This window comes from Sciurus vulgaris, assembly GCF_902686455.1.
Source record: "Sciurus vulgaris genome assembly, chromosome: 6".
NCBI lineage: Eukaryota > Metazoa > Chordata > Mammalia > Rodentia > Sciuridae > Sciurus > Sciurus vulgaris.
Window position 1 is genome coordinate 140,866,982 of NC_136466.1, and position 22,788 is coordinate 140,889,769.

General features: G+C 39.6%; 1 protein-coding gene across 1 annotated transcript in view; it reads right to left on the reverse strand.

The window, feature by feature from the left end:
• The window catches only part of SLC1A3 (solute carrier family 1 member 3), a 76,718-nt gene that overhangs the window by 51,623 nt on the left and 2,307 nt on the right, over window positions 1-22,788 (reverse strand). Inside the window, exon 3 of the mRNA XM_079144694.1 lies at window positions 3,325-3,462. Coding sequence (XP_079000820.1) covers window positions 3,325-3,462 — 138 coding nt within the window. The remainder of the gene's footprint in view (window positions 1-3,324; window positions 3,463-22,788) is intronic.

The window sequence follows — 22,788 nt, forward strand, 5'->3', positions numbered from 1 at the left end:
TAGCTTAGATTTCACAGTTTCAGGGCTAGAGATGTTCAGTGGTAGAGTGCTTGCCTAGCATGTGCGGGGCTCTGGGTTTGATTCCCATGATGCAAAACTCAACTCAATGAAACTAAACATGACTCTGTACAATTCAATGTATAGTATGTTCTCTAGAATCTTCCAAAACAGTATGCTTAGTCCAAGAAATGCAATAACAAGTTAATGCAATTTCATTTCCATCTGTGCAGACCCTGCGGCATTGAACTTAGAAGCATTAGTTTGTGAAGCATTTTTCCACTAGGAAATACTTTCTATGGGAGTGTGACCTCTAAGTCCTTACTATGATGTTCTTGTCTGGTGCAGAAAAGACTAGAATAGCTACAATACAATGTGGTCATACCTCAGAAGATGGAGGGGAGAGGCTTCGCAATAGCTATTTGTATAGCCAGCAATAAATGTGATGTTCAATAGCTAATTTCTCTGTTACGAATCAAGCTTTGGCATGGCACTGCTATTGGTCACTTCAGGCAAAATATGAAACCCAGTGACAGCCTTAAGGGGGCATGAATCGAGCAGTGCATTTCTCTTCATTAGCATGGACATCCAGACCTGAGTTTTGATACAGGTAGCCCAAGGGTTGGACTGGCCTGATAGATATGCTTAGCTTGGCTTGCAGTGTTTTGTTTAGCGAATTGTATCAACATTTTAAAAATGCATCAACATTGAAAAGGGGCTTTTAAAAATTTGGACCACCCCATTCTCTTGAAAAACGGGAAGATTTGGCCATTGTTGATACGTGGCAATGAGTGGCTGGAGGTGATTAGTCCCAACAGTGTGATCACTCCCTACTTATCATTACATTTGTCCCTGATCCTTTCCCATTGAAGAGAAATATTTCTCTGTATCCATGACTCTATGAAAGTAAGAAAACAAAAAGTAGTCTGAAAGGGTAGCTTCATATATATATATATATATATATGTATATGTATGTCACCAGCTTGATGACTAGAAGCATTTGAGGTTGTTTTTCCATCAGAGCAGAATGGAGTCTTCCTTTGTTCCTTCCCTAGGCAACATGTTCCCCAATAACATTTCCCAACAAACACAGGTATCTTCTAGGGGTCAGAGTAATTTGCAAAAAATTCCTCCCTGCCATTCCCACTGGATCATAACCCTTTGGATTAGAACCATTTTTATTCAAAACCATAAAGGAAATTCTTATTAAATCAATCATACATTTTAATTGATCATAAGTATCTAAATTACTGTGTAGCATGGAAATTACTCCTTTGAGACTAGCACCTTGAAAAGATCTTGGGCAAAGCTAAATCATTGCCCTCAGGCTCCTTGTCCTAGATGAGAGCTAAGACTCTCTTAATGGTCCCCATGTGGCAGCACTCCCAATATGCAATTAGGTTACATTATAAAAATTCATTTAATATTGGTTGTTTGAAGCTTGTAATTTCTCTTTTTTTAATAAGAATATTGTAAATATTGATAATTTCTTCAAGCTTTGAACAAAAATTCTTTTTAACCATGCAAAGAGACTGCATCATAATATTTTTTTTCCCGCAAAATGACTCAACAAAATTCCTTCTGTAAAGTTGATTACTAATTACTAAAAACACCAAGGAATTCCACTTCAAGGTACATGTAGATTGGGTCTGCTAACAAAAGTAGCACTTTTTAAACTGTATCATTTAGGGCTTTTCTAAATAGTAACACTGTTGGTTTCTAGCACAATTATGAAAGAGCAGAAACCTCTTGACACTGATTTCTCTGTGGAAGTCAGTACAAGGGAACCCAGGACCCCTCAGTTTGTGTCCAGGAAAATTGTAGGTTCTCAGTTTGGATACCTTGCCAATAGGGGTGATGAAGAGGGACTCATTGTTCTACTAAATAAAAAGTTGGATGTGGGTCCTGACCCATGTTTTATGCAAAGAATTTGTTTCTCTAGAAAAATGGATAACAGAATGAAAATATGCCCTCAGGTCAGCATTTAATACAGTTTCTGTGATACAAATTGCAGCTGCTACGATTACCCCTCATCAGCAATGGACCAGCCCAGTTTCACAAAGGAGTACACCACAAGGTCTACAGACAGAACTGTCTTATGGAAGGTGGTGGCATGCAATTTCTTGTTTAGGGCCCTGGACAAGTGGAAGCCAGCTAAGATCTACAAGGCATTGAGGAAAAATCTGACACAGTTCCTGTCCAAGTAATGGTCAGCCCTCTGAGGCATGTGATAGAATGTCGCCTCATGACTTTCAAGTTGCACTATGAAATTCTCATTCCACAGAGATCTTGAAAGGAGATTATAAGTATCTTTGGAAACACCCTGGGAAGAAAGGGAAAGATGCTCAGAGACAGCTCACACAGAGGTGAAGTGGTCTGCTAAGGGGGAAAAGAACGGGGTCAGTAATACCTGAGTTCTGGCTTTTAGCTACAAACCCAGAAACCATCCTGCTGGGGCAGTGTCTATGGAAATTCCTTCTCCAAGTAGAGATGTGCTGTGGGGAAACAGAAGAATGGGCAGGAAGGAATGCATAGGAACGTTTTTCTACAACTTCTTTTGCTCAGTCTGTATTTGTCAATCAATGTGCAAATGACTCTAGCCCTTTCTCATGCAGGAGTAAACTACTGTCTCACTGTCATGGAAAATTGAATTCTGTCCTGCAAAGCTTCCACTGGTAAAAATCCAAGTGGCACCTAACAAAATATCCAACAGGAAATCTCCCACCCCCTCCCCCTTTCCCCCCAGCATAAAAGGTAATGGGGGTGAGGGGCAACTGGAGAAGGAAATGAAATCATGCGGGTACACCAGGAAAAGTGTTGGTGGCAGCAGAATTGGTGAGTGTGTTGTGGGCATTACCTCTTGATGAGGCTTCCAAGAAGGCTCCCGCTCAAGTCCTGGTGGCTCTGAGAACAAGCATTCTTGCATCAATAGCTAATAGGCTGTCCAACCAGATGTTATCTGGGTGGGATAAGAGGGTGAGAAAACAGACCTGTTGTACGCTGTTGTCAACTACATCACTGTGGTCAGAGAAGGCTGGTCGTGTGGTGTCTAGCAGGGCACCTCTTCCATGGTGAGGCAGACCAGATTACATGGCTGTTTAAATCCATTTATTCATGTGATTGGTAAAATATGAGAGTTATAATCATTCATGCATTACTAATGCCTCCTTTCCATCATTTTGAAGGGACTTTATTTTTCTAGAACAGAGCATGCATCCAGCAGAAACCAAAGCATTTGCTTTTCTAAGCGATCTTTTGCAACAAGCAGACTTAAAACAAAAACAAAAACAAAAACAAAAAACCAACATCAAAATCGGCAAATGGTACCTGTGACAAGACTGGAGATGATGAGCGGTAAGACCAACATCTGTAACATCCTCATCAGAAGCTCCCCAGGAAAGGAAAAGTACTTGACTTCTCGGTAGCTCATTTTATATGGTCGGAGGGTAAATCCAAGGATTGTACCTGAAGGAAGGAGAAGGAAAAAAAAAAAAAAAAGAGAGAAAGAAAAATTGAGTGGTTTGAAAACTAAAGCAATAGTCTAGAAAAATGAGCAAGTATTTGGCTCATTTTAACCACTTATGTCTGACAATAGTAAATTTATTCAATCAGCAAATATTTGTACAGCTTTGGGAGCATCTTTGGGAGCATCTTTGCAATCATTATTTGGAAGAAGTTGGCTGGATCCAAGGCTTCAAGTAGAACTTACAGAAAAAATGTTTTGGTCTGGGCAAACGAAAAATTTCTTTGTCTAACTTGAATGCAGTGGAACTCATTTTGATATGGCTTGGGATAGAGGGACAATGAACAAGGTGATATGGGAAAAAAGAACTTATTTTAATGAAGTTCATTTACAATCTTCAGATGTTAGAACTGCTAGTATAACCACTTAAAAAGGATAATGTGACTTTATTTTATTCCAATTAAAAAAAACCCTTCCTGCTCATGCTGCTAATCCGTTTTCATCATCTTCTGTCTGCACACCACATTTTCTCCCTCTGTCTACATGGTCTTGACATTACCTTGGCAACTGTATTATACAGACTTGTTAGTTGCTGGCAAGTGAAGACTTCAAAGTGAGCCAACTTTTCCCAAGAATTTCCCCTGAAAACTTGAGGGTAGATAGGGAAAAGAGAAAACAAGTTCCTTCTCAGTTTCCATTCTGCTCCTGGAACCTCAAAAGTATTCTTAGAATGATAACTTCATATGTAAATCAAATGATGCATGATACCTGTTGACATGTTCAAAAACTAATGAAGGCATGGAACGAATTGATTTTCTCTCTCTCCTTTCCCTAATTTACTTTGCTTGCTCAAGAAAATGTATTTATGTCCTGAGACAGGAGGATTACAAGTTCAAGGCCAGCCTCAGCAACTTAGCAAGATCCTGACTCAAAATAAAAAATAAAAAGGGCTGGGGATGTAGCCCAGTGTTAAAGCACCCCTAGGTTAAATCCCCAGCACCAAAAAAAAAAAAAAAAAAAAAAAAAAAAAAAATTATTTATATCAATACAGTAAATATTTGCAAAAATTTGCCTTTTATTAAAACATGAGATTTAATTTTTTTAAAGTGCCTGTTAATTGTAAAGAGAAGAAAATGCTCAGTACTGAGTTGAGTTACCTAAAAGTCAGAGGTTGGGGGAAGCAATGGGAGGTGGGGAAAGAAAACTGGGGAGATGTAAGAATTTCCAAAAGATGCAAGCAGTGCTTTACGAAAACTGAGCTTTCCTAACTTGTTAGGAAATGGGCTACTTCTCTTATGAAATGGGACACAAAGTTCCCCGCAATTGTCACTGCAGTTCCAGTTTCAATTCTTGAGTCTCAGCAACCATGAAGTTATCTATCTCCAACTACGGTCTGTGATATCCTAATAAGCGTCTGAAAATCTAGAAAAGTCTAGAAAATCCAGCTGACCCAGATCTCAGAGCCTTCAGGAAAATAATGATTGTTTTTCTTTCCCCCCATTGTAACAGTAATATACTCAAGAGGGCAAAGCTGATTTGTAAAATGCAGGAAGTTGGGGTAAAAGGCTGTATTGGTTCTACTACTAAAATGAAAAAGAAATAGCTAATGCTTACCAAGTTCTTACTGTATGCCAGCTACTGTCAAGGCTTTGTCTGTGTTAGCAATTTAATCCTCATGACAACCCCAGGAGGCAGGCACTATTTTACCACCAATCTACTGATAAAGAAACCTAATCACAGTGAACTTAAAAATTATCCAAAGTCAAGTATGCTCAAGTGGCAGAGCTAGGGTTCAAACCTAGGCGGTTTCCACTCTGATCCCACATTCTTAACCACCTTGCATCCTCTACCTCTCTTATAGAGCAAAGACAAACACCATTAGAGCTTTAATGAGTTTCTTTCTAGAATGTTCTGGAATATAGCTACATATATGTGAATCACAGAGACTGTACTTTCCCATATACAGTCACCATAAACATCACCTTTAGATCTCATGATATCGGATGTAAGGATTGTCTCAGGATTTACCTAATTCTTCCTCTGTCATTGAACACTTGGGTGGTTTAGTAATTTTCACTTCTCTGAAGGACATCATGGTGAATATGTGAAGGTTGCTTTCTATCTAAGAGTAGTTTTTTAGTGTAATAGAGAAAGGGAACCAGTGCCTTAAAGGACATGACTGCTTTAACTCATGTTACCAAACTGTCTTCCTAGCAGTTTAATGTTCCTCTAGTCAATGAGGCTTTTGCCTCCTATACCCTCAGGAGATTACTATTATAGAATAATTGTTAGGGCATGTCTGCATGGTCTTTTGTTAATGGGTTGTGTAACGTGATGTGATGTTCTCTTCTGAGTTTACTTAATGTTTAATGATGTTGACCATATCTCCTGATTATATTTTCTGGTAAGCATCTAATAAATCTAAATAGATTGAGTTTATATATGTGTGTACAGATGTTTGGTATAGGCTCTCTAATAAAAGATAATTACTGTTTGCCTATGTATAAAATATTTGTTTTAACAATTTTCTTATTTCTTTATATTATTACTTTAAAATGCACATATATTTTTCATTTTTACAAAATAATGTGAGCATGTCTTCTTTAGTAGGTGATTTCTTTAAGTTATGTTTGACTTCCCTCTCCCTCTCAAGTTTGATAAATCATTAATTCATTTTTGTTTCTTTGATTGTTTGTTTGCTTTGTTTAAACATACCTAACCTTTAATTATCCTGGGACTTGATTTGGGGTAAAGCATTTAAATCTGATTTTCAAAGTATATTATGTAACATAGCAGCATTCACAACACACAAGAATTAACAAAAGACTTTGGTTGTGTCTTTCCTGTTTGTTCACATAAAAGCCAAGTCACACAGAGATAAGTGCTTTATCCTTTAATAAACATACAAATATTTTGATTCATCTCCAATCAAATGTAATTTTACTGGATTTGATTTTATTCGAGCATTTGCCATTCAATGACAACAAAAAATGTGCATAATAGACACTAGAAACCCATTTTGGTCATCTAGAATTTGAACATGCAAAGCTTTTAGGAATTTTAGATATCTCTCAAATGACAATTTAAGGTCAGGCTTGCTTACCAAATCCTATCTATGTTTGTAATTAGAAATGCATTTATTCACATATGACAATATGTCCAAGAGCAGTAGGATCCTGGTTAGTCCAGAAAACCTATTTAATTTTAAATCTAGGAATAATTGATAGAACAGCTGCTTTTCTAGTGATGTACATTCTTTATAGTGGGAATAGCGGATAGGTTACATCCCTTATTTATAAGGCACAGTTTTAAGGCGAAGGCTTTGAAGGGTGAAGTGGTTTGGAGTGATGGCAAGATTAGATATGCTCTGAATCAGTTTTGTTCCTGTCTGTGCTTTGGTCTTTTTACTGTCTTTGGGTTTGCCAAATGAGTCATTTATCCTCTTGGGAAACGGAGATTATGTTGGGGAAGGGGAATATTTATTGAACCCTTACCATGTGTTAATGGTGGTGTTTAACCCTCGTTGCAACTTTATGAGGTAGATATTATCATATCTATTTTAAAGATGAATAAATTGGTGCTCAGAGGTCAGTGACCCAGCTCAAACTTACCAAGACAGTAAATGGATGACCTGGGGGATTCTAAATAAAACTCAGTGCTCTATTACTCTTTTAATGCCTCTCAAACACAAAAACACTCTTGTAGGGCTGGGGATATAGCTCAGTTGGTAGAATGTTTGCCTTGCAAGCACAAGGCCCTGGGTTCAATCCCTAGCACTGCAAACAAACAAACAAACAAACAAACAAACAACAAAAAACCCCCAAACAAACAAACAAACAAAAACCCCAAGCAAAACTAAAAAAACACTCTTGTAGCCAGGGCCTGAGATTAGTTTTCAAATGAGCCTGGTCCCCAGATCTTCAGCATCTTTAACCCTACGTTGTGCATACCCTTGAGTAATAATCTTGGATCCTCCAGAGGCCCTTGGCACATGGTGGAACATGTTATCGGTCTTTTTATCTATCGAGGAGATACACCAAATCCCTTTTTTATGGAATAATTTAATTAAGCTTATAGAAAGTTGTTAACTAAATGGCCTGCCTTTGCCCTCCACTGCCCACATTTTAATCATTGGAAATCATATTTAATAGAGGTGGAAAGGACATTAAATAAAAGTCTGTTTCAGAATTCTTTTTTTTTTTTTTTTTTTGGTACTGGTAGTTGAACTCAGGGACACTTGATTACAGAGCCACATCCCCACCCCTATTTTGTATTTTATTTAGAGATAGAGTCTCATTGAGTTGCTTAGTGCCTTACCATTGCCGAGGTTGGCTTTGAACCCAAGATCCTCCTGCCTCAGCCTCCTGCAGGGTTCGCATTCTTAACAGCAGCAAAATATCACTGGGCACGTGGCAGGTGCCAGGGCCACACTAACACATGGTTTCACAAATACCATTAAGGCCCCAACTATTATCCGCATCTCACAAAGAACCAGAGTCACTGAGAGGGTAGGTGAACTGCCAAAACCATACAGCTGGTGCAGAGTGGAGCCATGGAAGTCTTAGAGGGATCAAACTGCTTGCTCAGGACCACAGTGAGCAGTCAAAGTGGACTTGACATACTGGCTGGCCAGCTCCAGAGCTCAGACTTGTCACAACCTTTCTGTGTCACAGCCTTCTGATAGTCATCTACTAATTTAAGGAACCACAGAGAGTACACAATAATTTGCCTACTTTTAAAATTCTATTTTGCCTTAGATTAACTAAATCTAGAGCTTATGTTGGGGAAAGGTTTTGTTGATTTTACTTAATGAAGTCAACATCTAGCTCTTTTCAACCATTTGTTGAACAAATAAACAAAAGACATTTTTCTTCAGCTTTCTGTGCCAAGCCAGTGGAAGGGTCAGCCAGCTATCAGTATCAAATCAAGAGGAAATGCTCTGAATGCAAAGGATTGCTGTTTTTGGTAAGCAGTGCAGCATTCTGATTACATTCTAGCCCAGCAATGCAACAAGCCTTCCCCGAAATGTGTTCTCACAGCCCCAGCACAGACCTCTGAGAGTGTTCTTCACGCTGCCCTTCCTATCAATGAGAGGTAGCAAGGGAGGTCTCAGCAGTCTTTTCGCTTTGGTAAAGCTGCTCAGTCTCTGAAAAACTGAGCTCTATCAGTGAGCACTTATTTGAAGCATACTGACTGATGGTCCCAGAACTCAAAAAGCTCTATGGTCACGAGATCCTCAATGCAAAAGAACAGATCTTCATCAGTGATGGTTAGGCAAAAATGAATGTGTTGGGATGTGTTAGAGCTGAAACAAACTTTCCCAATTTGCATCTTGGGGACATTATACAACACATGGGTGTCAGGTGTCATGAGTGATATTTAGATTGCCTATTCTTGGTCCACAGTCTTACAGCATTTTTTTTTTTTTTTTTACTTGTACACATGGTAGGTGTTTAAGGTATTGTTGAAGGAATGAGCAAACAGCATGTTTACTTGTACATGGATATGATACTTTTCTTTCTTTCCCTCCCTCCCTCCCTCCCTTCTCCTTCCTTCCTTCCTTCCTTCCTTCCTTCCTTCCTTCCTTCCTTCCTTCCTTCCTTCCTTCCTTCCTTCCTTCCTTCCTTCCTTCCTTCCTTCCTTCCTTCCTTCCTTCCTTCCTTCCTTCCTTCCTTCCTTCCTTCCTTCCTTCCTTCCTTCCTTCTTTCCAGGTGGTGCTGAGGATCAAACCCAGTGTCTTACACATGTAAGGCAAATGCTCTACCACTGAGCTACAACTCCAGCCCATCTTATAGCATTCTTGCTGAAGTATTTTAACAAGATTTCCAGAATCTAGGAAATATCTTAATTAGGATGTTTAGGGTGATCAACTATGCTAGTTGAGAGCTTGAACAAAGATGCATCTTTGTTGAAATACTTTTTCTCGCCTATGAAAAGCTCAAGAAGGTATTCCATCAGGGGTTCAGAGTTTCCCCCAGGGAGTCTACACAACAAATACTTCTTTGGAAGATTCAATGTCATCTCACTTTCTAATCTAAGACAAAATGTGCTCCCTAGGGCCTCAGGAAGAATACAAGTCGGGCATGCTTTTTAAGGCCAAACACACAAACCAATTAAAACTTAAACAAATTTGCTACAAATTTCATCCAATAAAGCTATTGGAAATATTAAGATAAAGAAAACATTTTAAGAGTGAAAGGATGAGACACAGTTGGAAGTGAAATTTAGATCAAATCGACCAATTTAACTTTTGCTGTGTTGAAGTTTCAAATAGTAAATTTTGTTAGTTTTTCCTCCACCCACAACTCTTGTCCTGAGCATATTGGCAGACCAAGGGCTTCTAGAGTTATTGCTCATGATGCAAAATGCTCCCAAAAGAAAGAAAAAAGAGTGGTGCCCCAAAGGAGCTCAGCTGCTGAAAGGAAACCTACTCTGCCACTTGTTTGGAGCAAGTCTTACATCCCAGGCATACAAGTGAGAATTACGTATGGCAGAGCATTTGTCTAACCTGCAAAGTCTCTGGGCCTCCTCGCCAAGCTTCTAGTGTGGTGTAGACATACTCACAGAGAGATGCTTTTTAGATGTTTGACAATGAAAGATGTTGGGATTCTAGGCCTTTCCCTGCCTTTAATGCTCTGTGACCCTGCGTAAGTCCTTTGCCTCCTATGCCTCAGGTTTTTTTTTTTTTTTTTTTTTCTCCTTTTAATTTATAAAGGAAGCCTGCAGGGTTGAAAGATCAAGCTCTTCCAGCTTCCAACTGGTTTCACTGTTTCCACTTTGCCTTTCTGCAGCCTATTCCCAAAACAATGCTCGGAGGGCTCCTTTTAACACCCAAGTTAGAATGTTACTCCTCTGCTCCCTCCATGGGCCCCCATCTCAGATGGCATGGAAACTTCCTGCCATGCAGTGTCTGCTCCTGGCCTGCTCCCTGCGGGCTCCACCACACCAAGGGACCCATCTCACATTCTGCTTCCCCTGTTTCCACTTTGCCTCCTTGTTGTTCCTCCATTAATTCAGATACGATTCCACTGAATGCTCCTAGCACTGGCTCTTTCTCCTGCCTAGAACACTCTTTCCAGATGTTCACAGGGTTTACTTCCTTTAAGACTTAGTCAACATGTCACCTTCTTAATAAGACCTACCCCAAATTTGCTTCTCCCTTAAGTGGCTTAATTTAGTTCAAGAGTTCTTATACCTTCCAAAACACAACATAATTTTCTAACTTATGCTTGCTGTTCATTATTGTTTCTGCCTGTTAAAATGTAAGCTCCCTGAAATAAGAGTTTTTTGGGTGTTGTTGTTAGTTTTGTTCACTGATGTATATTAAGCCCTTAAAATGGTTCCTGGCACATGGTAGGTGTTTAAGGTATTGTTGAAGGAATGAGCAAACAGCATGACTTATTCTCTTTTAGATGACCGGCATCTGCCAGTGCCTGGCCCCCAGCTGGTGTGGAACACACTTCCTGAATGCAGAATGTTTGTTCTGTGCTCCCAAGAAATTCCTCATTGTGCTTTGTGAGCACAGTAATCAATTCCAAGGAACATCCCTCCCACACCATCTTGTTTTTGGGTACTGGGGCTAGAACTTTGAACTCAGGGGCACTCTGACCACTGAGCCACATCCCCAGCCCTTTTTTGTATATTTTTTAGAGATAGGGTCTCACTGAGTTGCTTAGCTCCTTTCTTTTGCTGAGGCTGGCTTTGAACTTGCAATACTCTTGCCTCAGCCTCCCAAGCCACTGGGCTTACAGGTGTGCACCACCACACCTGGCTGTAAATTCATCTTGAATGAACTACAATTTCTTATAAGCTTAGGTTTCTAGATTCCCAAGGGAGGAATGGTAGCTTCTGATCCTAATTCTCTCAAGAGGCACATTTTTTGAGTAGAGGGGAAGGCCAGTGGAATGCTCTTGACAGATTGTGAACTGAGTCAGAGATGAGGATTCCGGACCTGATTCTGCCAGTAAATTAGGCGAGTAGAAACTTTATGTAAATGATTTAATCTTCAACCAATCTATAGAATTCAATATCACTATATCACTGGTGAAGAGATGAAGCCTAGAAAGAATAAGCCATTTGCACTGATATATCAGAATGCATTGGCAAACTTGGATCTGCCTATTTCCATATCTTCAAATCATATCTCATTGGGCTTCTTTCATTTTTTTATTAATCTGCAAAATGGGAAGGATAGATCAGAACAAATGGTATCTAAGATCCTCTTGAGCTTGCCTAGCATGCATGAGGCCTTGGGTTCTATACACCTGCCGGGTATGTGTGTTAGAGGTGGGGATAAGGTCCTCTTGAACTTTCATGTTCTCAGCTAAAAGTTCTTCATTTAAAAGATTCATGTAAACCAAAAGTATTATAGAGTTTAGTTGCTTTAAATGAATTCATCTTGCTGCTTCTAATAAATTCTAAACTCCTTGATAATGCATATGAAGAATACCTCATCGATTCGACCATTACAGTTTTTATAGCAAGTATGGGATAAATAATTACTTGAGAGATCAAATAAAAGCATCTATTTCAGGATTTGGTCCAATTTGGAGAAGTTGTAAGTCTGTCTCATGCCAGCCTGGTGAACTTGGTAGACCTAAAGTTCCACTGGCTTATTTTTGCAAGCGGGGGAAAAGGCATAGTGGTGAGTTTACCTGCAAGAGTTCTGCTGCTCCCTGGTCTTTCCTTTGAGCCCAAACTTGCAAGCATTTCCTGGTGAGAAGCTACTCTGTGTTGGAGGCAAGCTCTCAACCCTCCCCCATCCCTCGGTTCCCACATCCTTGAGAGATTTGGGCCCTGGCCTGCCTTACTCTTTTGTCCTTTGGTATTTCCTGTTGCTGGAGGTGGAAAATACCTGCTCCATCCTTGCTCCACCAGAAGTGCCCAGAGGAACCAGTTCTGGGGACTGGTGACCAGGCAGGGTGCAGACACAAGTCCACACATGTGACGCTGAGAGACAACTATGAGAAGAACCTTGGAGTTCTGAGAAAAGCCTGGTGTTCTCTTCCTAAATCTGTGAGGCTGGGACGTAGCTCAGTGGTAAAGCCTAGCATGAGCAAGGTGCAATCCCTAGCACAAAGCAAAACACAAACAAACAAGCAAAAACATCTATGGGACATGACAATTTTATTTACAAATAATCCTACAAGCCTTTTATGTGTCAAATTCCCTGTTATTAAAAAAAAAAAACAAAAAAAAAAAAAACAAATAAAAACCCAAAAAACCAAAACTTCTGTTCTAGAAATAGCAACTGAAATAATCATAACTTCTTGTCTTTCTTTTCTAGAGAAAAAAAATTATTGTTATGAACGAGAAGAGGCTGGAAATGAAATATATTAAAAGATTTCCAAGTTCTCTGCTGTGCTTTTGCTCCTGTGTTGCATGCTTGGGTGCAGCCAGGGTGACGTATCTCAATTCATTCCCTCCTGTTCTTTCAAAGTCTCTGTCCTGCTCACTTCTATGTCTCCGTGAAATACAGAGTCAAGCTTAGTCCAACTTCCTCATTTCATCTACTGCCCTCGCATCCAGTGGCGATCCCTTCACGCTCAGATGCTTGGGTTATCAACACAAGGATTCTGGGGAATTATCTGTGGTTAGGATGGATCCCCAAACTGTTCCTGGAAAAGCCAGGGCTGGCCTGGAAGGCAGTGGTCCTGGCTTCTGGAGTTTGATTTCTCTCTGTATCTCTTACATCTCAGTACCCTTGACAAGTTACTCCATGTTTCAGCTTTCAAACTTCTGATAAATTGGGGGCGAGGTTTTGGAAAAAACCTGTTTCATCTCTTGGGCTGGTATGAAGATGGTAGAGATAAAATATGTGAAAGTGCTTTGAAAGTTGAATGTATCATACTAACAAGGTTTAGGTGTCTTTTCTGAGTTAAATTCAGGCTCTGGAAGCAGAGAGCTGGAATTGCTGCATCTGCTTAATTCTATCCTGGAACTGCATTTTTCTCACTGCACAGATTTCCTTAATTATCTATCTAGTCATCCTGCACAAACCACAAAATTCACTCATCCTTACCTCTGACAGTGGCAGCAGCAAGGTTCTTTATTTGAACACACAATTTAGGGAAACAAATTACTACAGCCTTTATGGGGTACAGTATTAGCAATACTTAATGAAAACTACAAATGTGTATGACTTCAGACGTGGCAATTTCACCTCTAAGAATGTATCCCACAGATCTCATTTGCCTGAATAAAATAACTTGTACAAGATTATCTATTATATCACTCTGTGTAGTAATGTCTACAGATTGGAAGCAGTCTAAGTGTGCACTGATTGGATATTACTCAAATAAATTATGGTATACCCATATAATGCAGTCTGAAGAGACAATGAGGAGCCTTTTTATGGGTTAATAAAGAATAATATACAAGAATATTATACAGGGGGAAATAGCAAGGTGGAAAGCAAACTTTGTATACTATGCTAAAATTTGTGTACAAAAAAGGCAAGAAAAGAATAAACATACTTATTTTCTTATAAAATTCCTCTAACAGCATATAAGAAGGTAAACCAGATATCTGGAGGACAGGGATGGGTGCTATATTTTCTTTTTACATCCTTTTGTATTTTTTGATCTTGGACTATGTGAGTATGTTTACTACACAAGTGAAATATCAAAATATATAATAAAAATAACTGTTCTTAACTTTAAAAAAATCGTACCGAATTTTATTCAGCCTATTCATTCCTGTGAGCTGCCTGGATCCCTCTAAAAAGTCACTTCCACTGGGTTGGTTTCTCCTCATTCCTATTTAATTTGTTTCAGTGACAACTTTACTTAGGTTGGGCCATGGAGAGGAAATCCCTGGTTGTGCTCAATTTATAAATGAGTGGCTCACTCTGTGACCAACAGCTCTCTTTTTCAGAAGACAAGGAAGTGAATCTGAAAAAACTTTAAAAGCAGTTGTTATTGGCTCATATGCTGCTTTAACCCAGTAGCCCTCGGAGTTAGAACTACTGTATATCCAAACTGCAAACTCACATTATACACCATCCGGCAAAGGCAGCAAGCTCTTTCATCACCTATCATCCTGTGTAAGGCATGCAAAGACCTGGGAAGTTTACTGGCTTTCAGCTTTGCTTACAGGACTATTCCATTTGCCTTAATAAAGCAAATCAAAGAAAATAAAGATTAAATAAATGACCATGGCTTTGGTCACAGGAGCTTCTAAACAAACTCACAATTTCCTTCTTGATACCTTTACCTCCATATTTATCAATAAGATAAAGACACCAGCGCGTGTCCAGTTGAGCACATGTATTTCTGGGGTTTTGACTTACTTGCTTTCAGGATGGAATTTCAGGCAGTGCAATACATGTAACGGCAAGGGCCATATTTTCAGGTAAGAAGGGCAGGAACTGTCCATCTCTACTCTCATTAGGAATAAATGAGCCTCCTCTTACAAGTTCTCTCACTAAGAGTCCACTGTCTCCTTTCTGGGAAACAGCTGCAGTGGGTGACCTCGACTCATTGTTGGAGAACTGGAGGAGTCTCTTTGGGAACAAGAATGGAGTTACCTTTGCTGGAGATAGGCACTCAGTCCTGAAATTCAAAACGTGATTGTGCCTTTCAGCTTGCTGCTCCTGTTTACCTTCAAATCTTTGATATGATACATTGGGGGGGAGAAAGGGAGTGCTTTCCCTGTTCTCCGTCCTAATTCATCCAGGCCATCTTTCCCTTTATCTAAACCTCTCTGGGGCTTTTATCCTTTTCTTTTTGGTTTCAAAACATCTTGAGGACATTTCTCTCTCTTTTTAATAAAAAAAAAAAAAAAAAAAAAAAAAAATTATGATATTTTAGCTTTTGGAGGACTATGAAAATTTAAAAATTACATTTTTAATACATGCAGTTGTCTCCCTTTTGCTGTTGGAATGACTTTATGCTGTCGGAATGACTTTATGCTGTCTATATCTTTATACTGTGTAACTACACCAGGTGACTTCATACACTTCTCTGGCTGGAGCCATATCTCTGATGAGCCATCTCTTGAGTAGGCGTGAGGCTGTGAATACTCTTAATCTAAGGAATAGGCTCTGGACAATTTTGATAGCACTGAAGCTTAGCATAAAACTCAATTATTTTTTATAACAGCATGAATTATTGTATTTTTCAGTTGCAGAATTAACGTACGTATGCTGCTGTATTTTAAAACACAGAAGAGTGTGATAAGAATCAACAGTCTCATCATCTAAATAACAACTGACTTTCTCATGAGTACCAAAAGTGCTTTCTTGTTTTCCCCAGGGATCCAAAAACTTGTAATTCTTATACTTGATGAGTATAATGGCTAACCTTGGTGCCCCGGAATGCTCTGTGTCTTTCTTCATCTCACAGCAGTGATGCCACTCACCCAGCTGCCAGACCAAGTACCCCACAGTCTTCGTATCCCAGTGCTTCATAAATATGGAGTACTCTACCACCTGGAACGGACGAGCCGGAACAGATGGTGCTTAACTCCGGTTGCCTCCTCCACATGGCGTCTGCTCTTCACAGTCTCATTCACATGAGTGTAACAATAAAGGCGCACAGTGTTCTCTCTCTGACTGAAGAAAGATGGGCAGAAGTGGTTTCTGCAGAGGGATGGTCCTCCTGTGTCCTCAAAAACTGGCTAAGAAATATTCATCATCAATCCCAGAACCAGGAACATGATGGCCTTCAAGAAGTCAAGGGCAGAGAAGGTGGCTGCTTGTTAGATTGGAGAAGCCATCTCGAATGAGTTGGGAAATCATCAGACCAAGAAAAAAATTCTCACAATGGTCCAGCATCATGGATTGAAAGGAACACATCATACTTTAGTCCACATATTCTGATGCTTTATAGGATGGCAAATGAGACTTAAAAATAATATAATTTTGGAGTTGGCAGCAGATATGAGTCCAAACTTCCTCCACTGATGAGGAAATAGGAAGCTCAGAGATTTGTCTTGAATGATTGATGGCAGAGCCAGGCCTGCTACCAGGACTGTTAGGCTCTCGATGCTTCTTGACTGCATTCCACACATTTGCAGATAGGAACCAGAAAGTGGCTGGATTGGCTATGGGCTCACACTGCTGCAGAGAGTGCAATAGCAAAGTGTTTCGTAAACTGTAGCGCCACAAAAATGGAAGGTATTGTGAACGCATCTGGTTGTTTGATTTCCTACTGGATAGGGAAATTATTCCATTTTCTTAATATCTGAATTAACAGGAAGAAAAATGGAGCAAAATAAAATCCAGAGATAATCTTAGAACAACACCAACCTTCTGCTCCCTGCTCCAAAATAACCTTGATGGGCTTCAAGTGGCATGAACAAAAAATTAACTTGAGTATATTACAATATTTATTAAAACCATCTTCTTGGCAGTGCCCCATTTTCTGAAAGAGGCATCTATAGCCAGGTGCTCCCTCCATTGAGCAGTCTGTGTTGTGATAACAGCTCCCTGGGGATTACTTTCTGGTTCTACTCAAGAGACTAGGGAGGTAGGAGACAGGTAATGACAGTATCACTTACTCTGAGGTTTTCATTTCTGCCTCCCAAAGCCCTTTACGACTATTAAGTCTCTTCCTACAACTCTCTTGGCTCTCTTCTCTGGCCAAGGAAATACAAGCCACTTCTTCTAAACTTAAACCAGGTCAATAAATACCTTCTCCCATTCCTGCCCCCATTTTCTCCAAATCCCTGGGACTTGTAGTTCTCTGGAGGGCCAGTTTCACTGAATCAGTGCACACAATACATAGCACCTGCATTTGCATAGTACAGATTAAGCAAAAGACAAGGGGTTCACATTATCTCTGCTCACTTCACCTGTCAAGCACTTAAGAAAATCATTTAAGGCTACATGGCTTGTACATGACAGAACTGGGATACACACTCTGGCAGAGTTTTTATAATTATTCTACTTTATGCATGAAGAAAACAGGTTCAATTCCAAAACTCAAGTTGTGGGTGGTCTCATTCCAGAACCCAGAGCTCTAATCCTGACTTCACAGCCTAACTATACCCATGCAATAGGAGATAGTTCCCTGGAGTGAGTTCTGAGAAGGTGGGAGAGAGGGCTGGGTTCAGTGTGTCATGGCCAGCCCTGGCAATTTTTCTGTATTTCTGCTTCTGGAGGAGAAGATAAAGCAGAGGAAAAAAAAAAAAAAAAAAAAAAAATCACACTCTAGTCTTTGCTTCCTGTCTCTGTGCTGCTTCTTCAGAGCAAGGACAGCAAATCCACAGCTTCCTTCATCCCAGTCCTCTGCCCCAATAGCTTCTGATGAGTGGCAGCTCAGCTCAGGCCTGGTAACATCCATGCAGGGCGTGCCTCAGGGCCACCATCCCTCCAGCTTCCTGAAATGATTCTCTTCCTTCCCATTTCCCAGAAGTGTTGAAGAAACCATTAATTTGAACCCACAGCATGTCCACCATTCTTTGGATTCCTGTTCAACCTGTGTGAAATGCCCCTCTGTCGGGAGCTTCAGGAGCAGATCAGTGTCAGCATGGGTACAGAATGTGTCTGCTCCATTTACTCAGGCTGGTGGCCAGTGTGGTCCCACTATCAGTTGGTTCAGGCCAGCTGCTGACAGTAACCACACTGGTGAATTTGATTAGCTAAACTAATGTGTAAGTGTCCAAGGCATATGATATGAATATGCTATGAAGTTTCTGAAAGATGAAGGAGATTATGCAGTAGGATAACCTGACTCACTGATCATAAGTCACTTAACTCCCAAAGACATTACTACCCTCGTTCAGCCCTGAGATGGTGGGACCCCTTCCAGATCTCTATGTGCAGGGAACCCTCCTTCAAACTCAACAGATCTCTAACAGAACTCAATATCTGAGTACACCCTGGCCCTCTCCCCTTCATGGGTGGCACCATTAGCCACTTGGTCACCCAAGCCAGAAACAGGCCATCAGCCTATAGTTCACTCTCTCTTATCCAATCACCAAGTCTCATGTGTGACACTTCTAGTGATTTTCCAATTCAACATCTTCTTATCTTTCCTGTAGAGGATTCACTGCAGACCTTTAGCTAACTGTAATAAAACTAGGATGGGCACTCCCTGAGCAGGGAGCAGCACCCAGAACAGTGTGCTGGGGAGGAGTATGAAACTGGTGCTGTAATGGTAGATTGGAATGGACTCTAAGATAAATGTCTGAGCTTCAGCTTTCTCATCTGTGAAATGAGAGTTATAAAAATGCCTCCCTCCCTGAGTTGTTGTCAGGTCTAAATAAAGTCAAAACACAACAGAGCTTTACATACCAGAGTGTTACCTATTATTTATAACAGCAAACATTATAGCTGAAGGGACTATGAGTAAACCGAGGCTCAGAAAGGTTAAATGCCTTCTTTAGGATCACATGGCTATTAAAAAAATAGAACTAGTCTATGAAATCAGGTCCATCCTTCCTCAAAAGTCACACTTTTTAAAAAAGCATGGCACATCTTGAGTTCCTAACATAGGTATTCATGAGAAAAAGGAACCTCAAAAGTACTAACACAAGAAGAAACCATATATTCTGTGAAACAGTACGCACAATATGAACTCATTAAAAAAGTTCAGAGTTAATTACAAACTTATCTATTACCAATTTTGATCCTTATAAACTTTTTTCTTGCCTTATTTTTTACCCATCTCTCCCCCTAAACTACCTGAGAGTAGGGACTCTCCATTGCATAGCCCAGCGCCAGATACAACACAAAATATTTGTTACACTGGAGAATAGCATTGAATTTTTAAAAATAAGCAATTTAGCATATTTATTTAGCACAGAATAGACAGCAATAAATGATATAAATGAGGCAAAAATACATTCAAATTACACAAAAACTTATTCAGAGGAAATATTCCTTTCACACATTCCCAAGACACTTAGCTCCTATCATAAGAGACATACACAGAGAAACCAGTCTCCTGAGATATTATAGAATCGTACTGAATTTAAGTGCAATTTAAATTTACTGCCAAAGAGAATTAGAGAATTGGGGAAAATGTTGTAAAACATTTAGTCAGTATGTTTTCTTTTCTAAGAAGGCATCAATTTCTCTCAAACCCCTATAAAAGGCAACTCAGATGTAAACATTTTTATTGTGTAAAAGCAAGAACAACAGTGGAAAGAGATGCTAGTTACTGTGTTGTGAACTCTGTCAGGTAAAGCCACCATCCGATTCAATGCAATCCTATTTACAGATTCCCATCCCTTGATCCATACCTTCATATTTCTTTGGCCTGAGGTTTTATTTTCATTGTGCAATCATTCCCTGGACATAGAAGAGTCAGCACTCTGTGACTTAAACATGACAAAGGACCAAAGGACTTTCCTTTCTTTCACCAAGATGTTTGAGGTCAACTTTAACCTCTAATGCAACTTACCATGGTTTGAAACTAGAATGTGCTTTCTAGAGAAAGGAAAACAGTGACCACTCTTCTCAGTGGTTTTTTTTTTTTTTTTTTTTTTTTGAGCGGGGAAGAGTGGTCAGATAGATGTCTGCAACATTAGCTAATGCTTTCCCAACAAATCCTCTTAAAGGGTCTTGGCCTTTCCTTCTATAAGGTTTCTAACCTGCTCTCGTTACATGAGTCATGGTCATAGTGTGGCACATTCAGACTTTGTCACTGAATGCAATGTCATTGTGCAATGACATCAAATTACACCAGTGGTCCTATTCTTACAGAGGAAGTACTATCAAAGTAGTTTTGATTCTCTGCTTTATTCTGAATATATGGATTCACATTTGCCCTTCCTCCCTCATATTTTTCTAGATTCTTTTTCTATACATTAAATATGTATTCATTTTATTTGAAAGAGATAAAACAGAGTGAATGCAAAATTCATCCTAACACATAAGTTTTTCTAGTACTTTTTACTAAAAGTTATGAGAACCTAAGAACTTGAAAACTGAGTAATAGCTTTATTTCTTCTCCTACGGTATTTTGGGGAAGTAACTGTTTCCTTCTTCCTTGCTAGCATCTCTCCTACTTTTCTTTCCTATGCTGCAGCAAATAAATGAAAGAGTGGGTGTTCAGACACATTTGGTTCCTACTGTGTGGTTTTGGGCTAATGAAGACATGGAAGCCAGTTACCAGCTAAATGGAGCCTTTGTTTCTACTGGGCCCTCATGGAAGGCACACCAACAGATAACTGAGGGGCTCTTCCTTCTCTCCTAAATCTGTTTTCTGCTAAGTTGTCTGTTTGCTATTCCAAGTCCTTGGTGTTGACTCGGTGGTCTCTCTGACTGTCAATGAGCTCTTTTCATGTGTTTCTTTGTTAGTACCTTCTTCTTGTTGCTTCTAACTTCTCAGTTTCCATTAGTGAAGCCAACCACGAGGGCACCCAGCCAACGGGTCTACCCCAGCTCAGCCAATTCTTACTGCCATTCTCACAAGTCTGAGGGAAGGCCTCGCTCGGCTAGGAGGTGATCCCAGAATTCCTAGAGAAACTGGATTCTCAAGTCCTGGTGCTTTCTTTCTTTACTAGGGGTGTTATTCATTTGTATTTAGGAACTTCCTTCTCCATCAATCTGTCATGCATATTCGGGTTTTATTACTTTCCATTCCTCTGTTCTTTAAAGGAAGTATTTTTGTCTTAGAGTCTGAATCTTCTGCTGTTTATGTAGTTATGTAATTTACTTATATTTTGCACTGCTGGTGATGGAACCAGGGCCTTGATCATTCTAGATAAGAGCTCTGCCACATTCTAGGTAAGAGATCTACCGGAGTCACATCCCTGGCCCTCTTCTGGTGTTTGGAACACCATTTTGAACAAGTGTTTCTGCATGTTTTCCAAACATACTCTGGTACTTCTGAGCTCTATTATTATTACATATAGGACTGAAAAATAAATACGTGTTTGTTAAACAAACGAGGGATGTGGCTTAATTGGTTATAGAAGAACTGTAATCTTTCCGCTGAGTTTAACCATTTTAGTTAAACACTAAAACGACACTGCTACGTGAGTGCACCCAGCAGTGGTTGCTAATTGGCCTCCACCCACACACGGCAACATTTCTCTTCCTAGCATCTTTCACAAGATGTCAGCTAGTCAGATAGGTAGGCAGGGAATGGCCTCTGGCATAGACTGAGTTTGACTTTCTGCTCTAGCATTTAGTAGCCTTTTGACTTTGGGTGAGCTGCTTGAACTCTCCATGACTGGTTTCATCTATAAAATGAGGAAGATCGTGATAATCATACCTACCCATACCCTTCAGAGGCTTGTTTGAGGATTAAGTGAACTAACAGATGCAAAACACCTAAAAAGGAGCTGGGCTAATAATACTAGATCAATGTTTGCAATGAGTACTCTGCAGCTATTGCTTGACTTGACAATGACCATGACTCAGAGTGATAGTGAGGAGGGATGCTGCATTTTGCGTTGGCTTCCAGGACAAGGACATGATACTCAAAGATCTCTTTCAAGAACACATTCAAACTTGGGAACCTACTAAAGAAACCCATTACTTCTCTGGATAAATCAGGACATGTTCTCTTGAACATTATTGCAATTAAGTGAACACTTATTAGTGAATATTTACTAAAAGAAGCCAAACGTGTTGAAATGGGATGCATCTAAAGTCTTGTGACAAAGTATACTTTCCTGCTGTATTTCTATCTATCCATAATTTATAAATTTATAAATCCCATTTCTTAGGCTAAGTTATAAAGTATACATGCTACAGAATTTTCTTAATTTTTATGGTCATCGTCTTTTTATAACTGGTGGAGAGCTTTGCAAACTTCAAGGAAGAGATTAAAATTCCACACGAATGTCCTTTTGTTTTGGTGGCAAATTGGTGGAATTTTAAGTTAGAGCACTTTTTACAACCTGGGATTGGCTTAAGTTCACCAACCTAAGGATTACTTTATTAGTTTGGTTAAAAAGTTCAAATCAGTTATTTTTTTTCAGCTATAATTTAAGGTAAGATCAATGCTACCCATAAGTAATAACTGAAAATTTCAGATACAAATAAGCCAAACAATTTCTTATTAGTACAGATTGTTGTCAACCATGCTAAATTAGTAGGGGACTGCTGTGTTTCAAAGATATAGCTGCTTATGGCAGGCTCTGTGAGGCAATGAATGAAAGAGATCTGTGTTAACATTTCTCCAATTTGCCTTTCCCAGTTGCTGGGTGAGAGAGTGCAAACACGTAAAATATTGGGCCTCTATGTTTAAGTGTTGATACTCGGCTTCAAGTCAACACCAGTTAGAATATAATTACCATCAGAGACCTGAATCTCATTTGGGTGTACTAATTGTATAAATTAACTTTAAGCAAAGGTGACATTGTATTATGATTACATTTTGACCACATCTAGCAGGCTCACTTGCTTTCGTTATTATTTAACTGCTCAT